Source organism: Heliangelus exortis, chromosome 14 (assembly GCF_036169615.1).
Source record: "Heliangelus exortis chromosome 14, bHelExo1.hap1, whole genome shotgun sequence".
In the NCBI taxonomy this organism is placed as follows: Eukaryota; Metazoa; Chordata; class Aves; order Apodiformes; family Trochilidae; genus Heliangelus; species Heliangelus exortis.
In genome coordinates, this window is record NC_092435.1 from 3,325,366 (window position 1) to 3,336,389 (window position 11,024).

General features: G+C 47.0%; 1 protein-coding gene across 2 annotated transcripts in view; it reads left to right on the forward strand.

The window, feature by feature from the left end:
* Positions 1-8,726, forward strand: part of LOC139802459 (gamma-aminobutyric acid receptor subunit alpha-3-like) — a 74,010-nt gene extending 65,284 nt beyond the window's left edge. For both annotated transcript variants that reach the window (XM_071757640.1, XM_071757639.1), the window contains exon 10: positions 552-8,726. In XM_071757640.1, the coding sequence (XP_071613741.1) occupies positions 552-881 (330 nt within the window). In that variant the 3' untranslated portion in view covers positions 882-8,726. The remainder of the gene's footprint in view (positions 1-551) is intronic.
* The last annotated feature ends 2,298 nt before the right edge of the window (positions 8,727-11,024 follow it).

Here is an 11,024-nt window from a genome sequence, read left to right on the forward strand (position 1 = left end):
AACACTGCCCAGCTGAGAGAGAAAACAAAGAGCTGTATAGTTTGAGCCTGGATTCACTGACACTGCCCTAACAGCTCCATAGACCTGGCAGGAGTTGGGGAATCGAGGAGTCACCTGCCTGGAGCAGCCTGAGTGCAACCACACGCGTCTTTTTATTGCACCTCTCTGATCTAAGGGGCTGCAAGTAGGCTACAAACTCAGCTCTGTGGCTTCAATTATTTGACTTGCAGCAGGCCTTAGCCACCATGCCAGGACCTCTTTGTGCTACGTGCCAGGTTTACATGAGGTAGCAGATCCACTCTAGTCCAGCAGATTCTAGTCTAGTCCTTATGATCCAGCAGCAATCTAGTGGCAGATGGCCATAGGTTCTGGCCATCTTCTCACCACCTCTTCCTTCCCTTTCACGATACCTTCTTCTTGCTCTCTTTCTCCTCGCACCCCTTTCCATCTTCACATCAGGGAAAACAGGTGAACTCAAAGGACAAAATGTTCCCCCTGCTATTCTACAGCCACTTCATCTCTATCGTGTTTTTTTCTTCCACCTTCCTTAGAAAAAAGAGCCAGTGGCACTAGCGAAGAAAGCCAACAACACCTACAACATTGTTGGCACGACATATGCCCTCAATATTGCCAAGGACCCTGGCTTGCCCACAATCTCCAAGAGTGCTGCTGCCACTGCTACTGCCACCAACGTAGCCCCCAAGATGCCCCGCATAGAGGAGAAGTTCCCAGAGAGTAAGAAGACGTACAACAGCGTCAGCAAGGTAGACAAGATGTCCCGCATTGTCTTTCCAGTCCTCTTTGCTATTTTCAACTTAGTCTACTGGGCCACCTATGTAAACCGGGAGTCAGCTATCAAGGGAATGATCCCCAAACAATAAAAGTGGTCACACAAACCTTCCATCAGTGAGCACCATCCAAGCAGGAATTCTCCAGGGCTTTCTTCTTTCTGTTTTGTTTAATTATTATTGATTGTTTGATATTATTATTACTATTAGACTATTCTTTTATAATGTAAACAAAACTGTGATTTTACTTTAATCCCATATACTTTTAGGTTTGATTTACTTTGTCTCTGATTATGAAAGAGGAAAAAAAAAAGGATCATAACAAATTGTGCCTCTAATATCATGAGTCTGATGTCCTCCATCTGTCCAAGTCACTCTGTGCTTCTATCTCTCCTTCTCTATTTCCTCCTCACTGTCTGCATGTCACTGCCATTCCACGCTCTGCTGTGGTCCACTCACCTCCTTGTCTTCTACAATAGACTGCCCTAGCATGACAGATGCTCCTGGTGACCCAGGCTCGAGGATTTAGAGGCCCCAAGAGTCAGAGAATTCGTTCTTCAGTGCCTGGCACTTTGTGGTAGATGGTACTGTGGATGCAGGTGAGCTGGTCCATTGGGGGAGCAGTGAGGCATAGGCCAGCTTGTAGTACAATGGTTGTTGGGTGTGAACCCACCATTGCTGTGATCAGTGGAGGCATTGCAGGCATAGAAAAGGTTGGCAGCACCTTCTAGGTATCTACAGTGCTTCTTCCTCTCTGTCTTTACCAAGCCCAGCTGTTAGTTTGCTCCACGTCTCCTCCCCAGACAAGAGCAGGTGAGAAAGATCTGGTCTGTTTGCCATCCTGCACTTTTGGGGCAATTCACGTTGGAAGGGTAAGTCAGAAAGTCAAGACAGGATCTTTATAATGCCTCAGAGGATTTAGTATCTGTGAGGCTACATGCATTCATCATCAGGACTGGAAGTCATAGAGCTTGTCTTCAGATGGGTGTTTTACCACCTGCTCTTGGCCTCATCTACTTATCCTTCTTGGCATTTCCCTTTTGTCCCATCCCCTTCTTCCAGCTCCCCATCTTCCTTTGGCTACTCAGAAGTGCTCAGTAGTATCTCACTGCTTAGGAGTGAATTTAGGCAGAGAAGCCCCTACCTCTCAGGTAAGCCCTATTGACAGGGAGGAACATAACCCAGGGGTCTCCAGATCATGGTGCATGGTGATGTTGGTTCAGAACAGCTCAGGTGCAGACTGTTTCTTGTGGAACACACCAGGGGACACTGCCAAATGTGAGGGTGACTCAGGAGACAGTCAATACCCAAGTACCTGTCCCTTGTGAACAGACACTGCTGAGCATCCTCAGCACCATGCTGTTTTGTAGAAGGGGGTCTTTGAAACAGCAGGGTGATACTGCTGTCCTGGAGAGCCATGTGAGCCAGCTGCCATCCCACAAAGTCATTGAGATAAGACCCAGCTGTAACACCTGCACACTCTTCCAAGGAAAGCCCTCCAGTGTCTTGAAGAGAGGCTTTTTCTCCCTTCCTGACCAGGACCCAAAGAGTGGTTGTGCCCTTCTCAGCAGCAGCACATGATGGTGATACTGAAGCCATCTATGAACACTCTCTGGTGCCCAGACCCATAGACACACTGTCCTACTACAAGGAAGGACATCCTGTGCCCAGTGAGTTCTCATCCTCAGCCCATGGGCATCCCTGCCTTCAGGGAGAGATGCTTCCCCTCTTTCCTGGACCTCCCTCCAGCTGTTCCTGATGAGCTGCCCCAGCATGTTTTGGGTGCATGCAGCCAGGCCAAGGCCTCAGCACTCCCAAGGTGATGCTTTCAGCATTGCTTTGAGCCACTGTGCTGATTTTCCCCCTGCCTCTACAGGAGTGGGGCTGGGCACAAGGCACTGGATTTATCCCACCTGGAATATCCATGGGGAAAGCAGGATAGGGCAGGGAAAGCCAGGGAGACTGTCCTGCAGCATAGGTGGCATTGCTGCATGTCCTGCCTGTCCCTTACCCATCTTGCTGGCTCAACAGCAATGCAGTCACTGCCCCTTCCTACAGCTGCAGTGGGGAGCTCAAAATGGAGCTCAGAGATACTTAGCTCAGCCCCAGAGCATTCAGCCTATGAGCACATCCACACCAGCAGGCACCATCAGGAAAGAGGTGGAAGTCCACCTACAGTCTGATGCTAAGGAAACCAGCTCTCTGCCATGCTGCCCAAACTGCCCATGACATTTCTACAGTGCCTTTCATCCCCAAGGGCTCCCCACTGGGTGGCACGGAGGGGAAAGCCCAGGACCTCTCCCTCTTTGCAAACATCATTGAGCTAGAAGAGGGAAAGGGAGGGTGCACTATCTCCAGCCCTTCTGACGGGCAGGATGGACATCCTAGCTGGTTTTGTACCTGGCCCCTGGGCCCCCCAGGCTCTGGCTGACTGCTGCTGCCACAGCCATCCCACTCAACACCTCTGCTGTCCCAGCACTGCCCCGTTGCAGTCCTGTACCCCTCACCACCGAGGCCCCCTGTGCTTCCTCCATGCCAGCACCATCCCCTCCAGCAGCCATTGCTGCTGCCCTTCTGCTCCCTTGGCTTCCCAATGAGAAGTGGTTTGCTAACTGGCCAGGAGGCTCTTTTGAAAGCTACTTGGGTGTTGTTTTCTTGAATTAGGTAGATGAAGTGTATCTCATAAAACATTCATGTCACTATAATACTCAGGCCTAGGTGAATGGAATAGAAACCCTATAAAAGCAAAACAAACACAATAAAATGCTTACTAATGATAGTACATCAAAGGCACTCTTAAATATCAGATCCAGTGACTTAGCTGCCTTGAACAGGTTCTGGCACAGAGGTGGTCTCCTCTGCTAGCCTGGGTATTCCCCAGAATACCCTCTGCTGCTAGGGCCACATCCTACCATACATCACCTCCTTAGTAGAGCCATTGTCAAGTCTTATCATCAGCTCAGCAGCCCAAGCACCCACAGGCTCTGCCTTTGCTGCCCATCCCGGGCCGTGCAGGCTCAGTGCTGCAGGGTGGTACTCAAGGTGCCAGATCTCTTTTTGGTGCTAGGCACAGCATTGGGGCAGCAACTGAGCCTCCTCTTCCTGTGGATGATCTGAGCTGTGTGTGAGTCAATGTGAATCTCTTGCCTGTCTCTTCCCCCAGTCCTTCCCTCCCTTCAATGCCAAGACTCCTATCCCACTCCAGGACACAGCCCCCTGATCTGGCTTGCTGGTGACACCTGTCTGCTGGCTCAGCTTTGCTCTTCCTGACTCCAAAAATTTTGTGCTGTGCATGATAAAAGATTAGATTGCCTTCCTGGGTCTGTGTGAGCAAGCCTTGAAAGCCAAGTCTATTCCCACCAAAGCCTGGCACTGGCTCCAAGGCCCTTTGCCAGCTGGAAGCAGAAATGCCAGCATCCTTTGGTTAAAGACAACAAACCATACAGGATTTGTAGTTTGGCTTCCAAGCAGGGAAGCATTTTGGGAAGACAGTTATAAATAAGTGCTTTCCCATCTCCTGCCAGCAGACATTACAAAGAAGATAATGTTCTTTTTAAAAAATAAAAATCTGTCAGCAGCTCAAATTGGGATGTTTCCTTCCCAGCTAATATGAGGCTGCTGATTAGGGGCTTCTTCTCAGGGCACGGTGGGCCAGAGTTAATCTAGCAGCAGTTACTGGGGTTTACTGCTTGCTGAGATAATATCTAAGGGCTTCATTTTTGTAATTGATCCCGTATAGAAATAGATCTGTACATGACCATTGATAGTCTAATCCACAGCTATGTAGAGAGTGGGTTCTTCATGTCACTGTGAACTTCAGTACTCCAATAATTCTTCTCTTCTGGCAAGGACAAAAACCTTCCTGACTTGACTAGAGTCTCCCAGACAGGAATTAGAATTCATTCACAATAATAAAAATTATCTGTTCAGTCTGCACTCCTGTTTTGTATCTTTCACCACCTGGGATACACACAGTGCAGTCCCAAGTCCGCAGTCTCTGAAAATGTCAGAAGGACATTTTGGCACTGGCAGCTTCCCTCTTCTCTGAAACCACATGTGGGCAAAAGCAGTGGGGATTTTGGGATCACTGTGCCCCAGGGTGGCAGGTGACAGTTCAGCTGAGGTCCTTCAAGCTGGCAGGGGAGGCAGCACATGGTGGCTGCAAATTCTGTGTCAGTGCTGTGACATTTCTGCAGGGTGACATGAGAGCGATGATGGAGAAGTGGTCCTTCAGTGCCATCTGTTCTTCTTAAAGGGCTGATGAAATTATCCCCATGTAACATCTCGAAACTTCACTCAGCAGGACTGTGACACCCTAGACAGGCTTTGCCTCTCCCAGAGTTTTACAGACAAGGGCTGTGGCCAACATAACTCACCTCCATCCTGAGCCCCAGCAGCTTGGTGGCAGCAGTCCTAGTTAGTTTGCTGTAAGATATCCCCTGTGCAAGTGGTCCCCCTGCTTGCAGTTGCCATACACAAACCATGCATGCAAACAAGGTCATAACCATCCTGTTTCTGCAGGCCTGTTTTATGGACACAAGGTGCATCCATTGCTCATCCACTGCCTTGATTTCTTCTGTCCATATCTTGGATTCCTTTCAGTCATCCTTGGGGGAGGATTATAGGGCTGCAACTCATGCCAGGAAGGGGCTTCTCTTTCTCAAGGTCGTCTCACGTGGGGAGACCTTTTGTTCTGCTAAGAACCAGTCTGAGACCCTGAGAAACCTGGAGCTATTGCCTCTCTTGGAGAGGAACAGCCTCTTTGCAGTGCTCTTTGCAGCTGCTGAAGGAGCAGAGCAGCACACTCCTGTTCTGGATCATGCTGAAGGATCATAGTCAAAGGCAAGCTGGTACTGAGGACAGATACCATGATCTCCCAGCTTGCCAGGGCATGCCAGAAGCAGGAGAGGACCAGGCAGCTCCCAATGGGCTATGTGGGGGAACAGTTTGGTTGGGAAATGCTGGTGCATCCCTTCCATGTGCTTGGTCCTGGGGGTGGTGAAGAGCCCATGTGGAGTCCTGGGACTGTGCTGTCACAGTGTGCAGAATCAGGCCAGACCTTGATTCGAGCCCTCTTCCCCAGATTTTATGCAATTTTAGGCCTCTACTTTAACCTACCTAATCAAATATCTATGTGGATTTTGCAGACTGGAGAGAAGCAACATCTCCCTGACTCCTTGGTGGTTGTTGGGGTGGCGAGGGCTCAGCCAAGATGAGGGTTGCATTAATGAAAACATAAATGCTCTATTAATGTTAAAATATTGAGAAAAAAACCCAAACAATTCACCAATCCTGTCTCCAAATCAAGATAAACTACTCCTGAAAGCATTTTTGGCAAGAGGCCAGAGCACAGATGAGATTGATGGCTTTGAGGTATAAATATTTACTGTTTGACCTTGTTCAGTCAACCAAAGGTTTTTACATATATATATATATATATACACACACATGCATTTGTGTGTGTATATTAATAATCATGAACTCTTTCTATCTAAAAGTCAAACCTCTTTCTCTTTGAAAGGGAAAACGGTTACTTTCCATTTTTTTTACTTCACTCTCATTCTCTTTGTTAAATATTCTGAAGGATATGCATCCCCCTCTGCTGGTCCTCAGATGGCTTTGGTAGGCACAGGGAGCAAAGAGAGCAAAGAAAGAGCCTCTCTCCATGCTGGGGTCTTGGTGCAGGCCTGCTGCCTGGTCCCAGGTCACTGCTGGCAGTCCTGCCCAGCTCCTTTCCAGAAAACTTAGTCCCAAATCACACAACTTCTCCAGCACAGCCCTTGTCCTTCCTGCCCTGACATTAGAATATTCCCAGGAAGGCAGCATGGCTTTTTAATAGCTGAATGTCAACCAGAGAATGTGTAGCTGAGCATTGCAAAGGGTGTGAGGTCTTTACTCAGAGCCTGCTTCAAGAGGGATCACAGAACCTAGTGGGATCCATTTCATCTGTCCCTGGCCAGAGTAACCCCACAGGCAGGGGCTGTGCTTCAATTTGGGCTCTTCTACAAAGCAAAGGGAAGTGCTGGACACTGCTTGCTGCTCATCCAGGTGGGATATCCTGACACATGACTATGTACTAACTAGGGGATGGATCAGGAAAAGCATTGGCCTTTTCTTCTGCTGTGTCCTAAACCCACACCTGGTCTCATCTCAGTGCAGTCAGGACCAAAGGCAGCTGCTGGGCAAACCCCAGTAAGTGAGCAGTGTGTGGCCCTTAGCAATGGTACCCAGCATCAGCTCCCTTAGTGTCACCTCCATGTCTCCCCCTGTCTTAAGAGAAACATTTAAGCAGTGATTCTGAAATTGCACTTGCAGCTCCTATATTCCCTCCTCTGCTGCTGGAGAAAGGCTCTTGCAATGGCCACCTGTGCCTTGTGGTGTCCAAAACATGAAAAAGAAAGATGTCACCACCAATAGGCAAAAAAGCCAGTTGTCTTTCTGGATCAGTGCCTGCCAACATGAGAAGCTGAGCTGTTTTAAACAGCAGAGAGACTTCAGCTTGGACTAGTCCTGACATTTGACCTTTCATCCTTCCCCACAAGGGGGGCTACACTGGTTTTTGCTTTTGAAGCTCTAGGACAATGTAGAATGTTCTAGCTGCTCTTTACAATTCCCTATGGCCCTGGTGCCCACAAGTGCATATCTGTTCTGTACACAGCTTTAATGATCCCATCTTCCTAAAGATGCAAGCCTGGTGCCAGGTTTGCTACATGAGCAAGGATGCTCCCACAGTCTTGGCTCTTGGCACTTCCCTTCACTGCTGCTTGAAGGCCCTGTCAACTTGATAAGTCCATTGGCTCATGTTGCACTGCTAGAAGCACTGCTTCCCCTGAAAAGTCTGTTGATTCCTCCTCTTTTTGTAGAGCACTCAGATGATGAAACAGCAGCCACATACTGAATGATCTGATTTTTGCTATCACAAAAATAGGAGGGGCAGAGCTGGGAAACCTGGGTCGTTGCACATTGCTTTTGCCAGGCAGTATTTAGACTTGAAGGGCTCCTCTCAGTTGTCATGAGGGGAGTTTCTCAACCCACAAAACCTAGGCAGATGGCCATGAGTATCCCTTCATCAACAGATTTTCAGTGTCAATGGACAAGGGGATAGCTGCAGGCAAATGTCCTATCTGAAGGTGAGGGCACCTGCTGCTGCTTTAGCTGAAGCTCTGGGGCCTGGGGTTGAGAAAGTTACTTTAGCATCACTCTAGGGCAGCCCATGGTGGTAAAGAGCACACAACAACTAATCACCAGAGGATACACTCATTTTCATTGCCTCAGGCTCAGTCTGTGTCCTGGTCTGTCTTCTCCTTTGTTTTCCATCTTGTGAGATTCTTTTTGCTGCACTATGAGAAAGAATCTAGCTGGCAGCAGTTTAATGCATGACAATCCCGTTACAACCAGAAAATAATTACTTTTAAAAATTTTTTTGTTTACTTTGTTTTCTCTGTTGAGTAGCTGGTAGCCACTTTCTTAAGGGATTTCTCATGGAAACTGTGACCTTTCTTCTGTTTCTCTCTTTCTTTCTGAGATTTGTGTTTTGAATGCTCTTTGGTGCAAAGTTCGATGCCTGTTTGTATTTTTGAATCGTATTTTCCAACCTTTCCTGGAAAAAAAGTTTGCTCATTCTAATTGGCGGGATTTTGAGTCCTGCAATTTTTTCAGCTTTTAGCTTTTTCAGTAAGTTAAAGCAACAGAAAAATGTCTAAAAAAATAAAAGTGGCGTTCTGAAGAGAGATTAGAAAATGTCAGAAGCAAGAATTACATTAATAAGATCAGAAAGCTGACTGAAGGAATAGGACTCTTCTGACCACCCACTAACCTCCTGATCTAACATACAAGGTGGGACTAGACCTCTTCACTGAATCAAATCACTCTGCTTTCCACTTTACCCACTCTCTTGAACTCTGATCAAAACAAATAAAAATTCCTATTTGAAAAAAATCTGTGTCACTGTTTTTCCTATAGTCTTTTTCTCAAAGACAAATGCTGTCGACATGCAAAGGGATGGGTAGCCCAGGAAGCTGGTCCTCAGGCTACCTCCACACCTGAGGAGCTTGTCCCAGGGATAAGCAGACAAGCCACCCATGGGGAAAAAAAAACAAAAAACAACCAAAAAACAAAACAAAACAAAACAAAAAAAAACCCATGACATTCTGTGGAGAACTAAAAGAGCTTGAAAATATTTATATTTCATAGTTCCTAATGCATTATATTTGAAATGCTTTCCCTTCCAATGGCAGGGCAGTAGAGAGCACCAGGTATGTTCAAGGCAGATTGGCTGGGAAGTTTGGGAACAAAGTCAGGATTGTGGTGATGTGATGAGCGGGCAAGAAGGAAGCCCTGAGCTGTGCTCTTTCCCTGCAGTGTGTGTCCCATGGTTAGACTTTGCTTTTCCAGCAGTGTCCTTTGGCATTTCTCTGTGTACAACATAAATCAAGATTGCTGCTGCTCTAAGGGAACCAGAAGCTGTCTTGGTCTATCCAGCCCACCACATACACTTCAGAGAATGATACAGAATCACAAAATCATTCTGGTTGGAAAAGACCTTTAAGATCATAGAGTCCAACCACTAAACAAACTCTGTCAAGCCCAATGCTAAACCATATTCCTAATTATCACATCTACACATCTTTTAAACACCTCCATGGATGGTGATTCAACCACCACCCCGGGCAGCCTGTTGCAATGTTTGATAAACTTTTTTCAGTGAAGAAGTTTCTTCTATAGCTGAATCCTTCCTTCAAGAGACCCTGGTGGGGAGAAGGACATGGAGGCCCTTAGACTAAATGTCTTTGACCATGTGGAAAAACAAATGGTTTTTATGTTATGGACAGCTCAATCCACCCTGTTATGTTCAGCTGTTAAAACAATCTCCACTGTCACTTTGGTTCACCTAAACAACTTCCAGGTATGACTTGGATTTATGGTGGTGTAGAGACATTTGCTGAAGGGATTGTGGCTACTCTGGGCTTAGAGATTTAATAGCATGTAGCTGGCCATGTCACATCACTTGGACAGTGTGGCATGTCAGGTGACTGTGTGGTCTTGCTGGGAAGGAAGCTGAAGGTGTAGGGGATTCATTTGGACACATGAGAAGTTACATTTAGCAACTGATAGGAGGGCTTTTCTCACTGGGTAGGAAGATGTGAAATCAAGGAAAACTATTCAAATGCAAAAGCAAAAATAAAATCGTCTGCAAGAAATGCTGAATTTTTTTGCATTGCACTGAGTTTGAAATATGTTCCCCTGTGATTATTTTCTGTATTTTTGGGTACTTTTTAGTTTAAAATACTGATGAATTACCCAAATCTCATATTCAATGAGGACCTCCAACCTCCCACCCCATAACTGCCATTGGGAAATAGCAGGAGAAGCCAATAACTCCAGTGACATCATCAGCTATTTTCCATGTCTGAAGAAGGAACAAAATGCCCTTCCCACTTTCTAGATTCCCTGAGCACCATCTGGATCCTGAACCATAGACTTGCTGGCAGGGCAGTATCTCCAAATATATTGCAACCTTGAACAAAAAAGTTATGCATTTGAATTTGTTTCATTCAGCTGAATCCTCCTTCTCACTCAGAGATTCAGATGACAGAAGAGGCTTGGGAGCAGCAGGGCTCCCAGCTGCTGTGGCAGATGGATGGTAACCAGGGGCCTTAGCAGTACAGGCTGCATACTTGTGTCTCCCTGAGGAAGGAACATAGCTGAGACCTCAGCACGAGCAGGCAAGGAAGAAGCCCACCAGTGTTTTCAATCATAAAAGCTGAAATCTGAAGCTTTCACCCCTTTTTCTGCCATCCCCCCGTCCAATTCCTTTCTCAATCAAAACTGCACAGCGTTGGTCCCAGCCTGAAAAGATCTTCCTGACTCAGAAGATAAAAATAAACAGTGATGTGAAAAGCTTCCTTGCATTATCACTTCTCTATTTGAACCTGGAACAAGGGCCCTGAAGAGGAACAGAGTGTAATTGCAGTGCCCACAGAAAAGAAACACTAATGAAAACAGGCAGAGACAGGAGAATGGGTGAAGAGGCACAGCTGAGCAAGCATTACTTGGGGGGGTGGGAAGGGAACAATTGATTAGTGTCTCCTGCAGTGCCAGATGTTAGGGAGCAAATAAATGTGTCCCCTCTGCCAAGCTGTAACGTGGACAGTATGGACTGCTCAGCCCTACAGCCCTATGGAGGAAAGGGTCCCCTGGGATGCAGCAGTCATCTTCTGCATTTGGAGGGAAGCT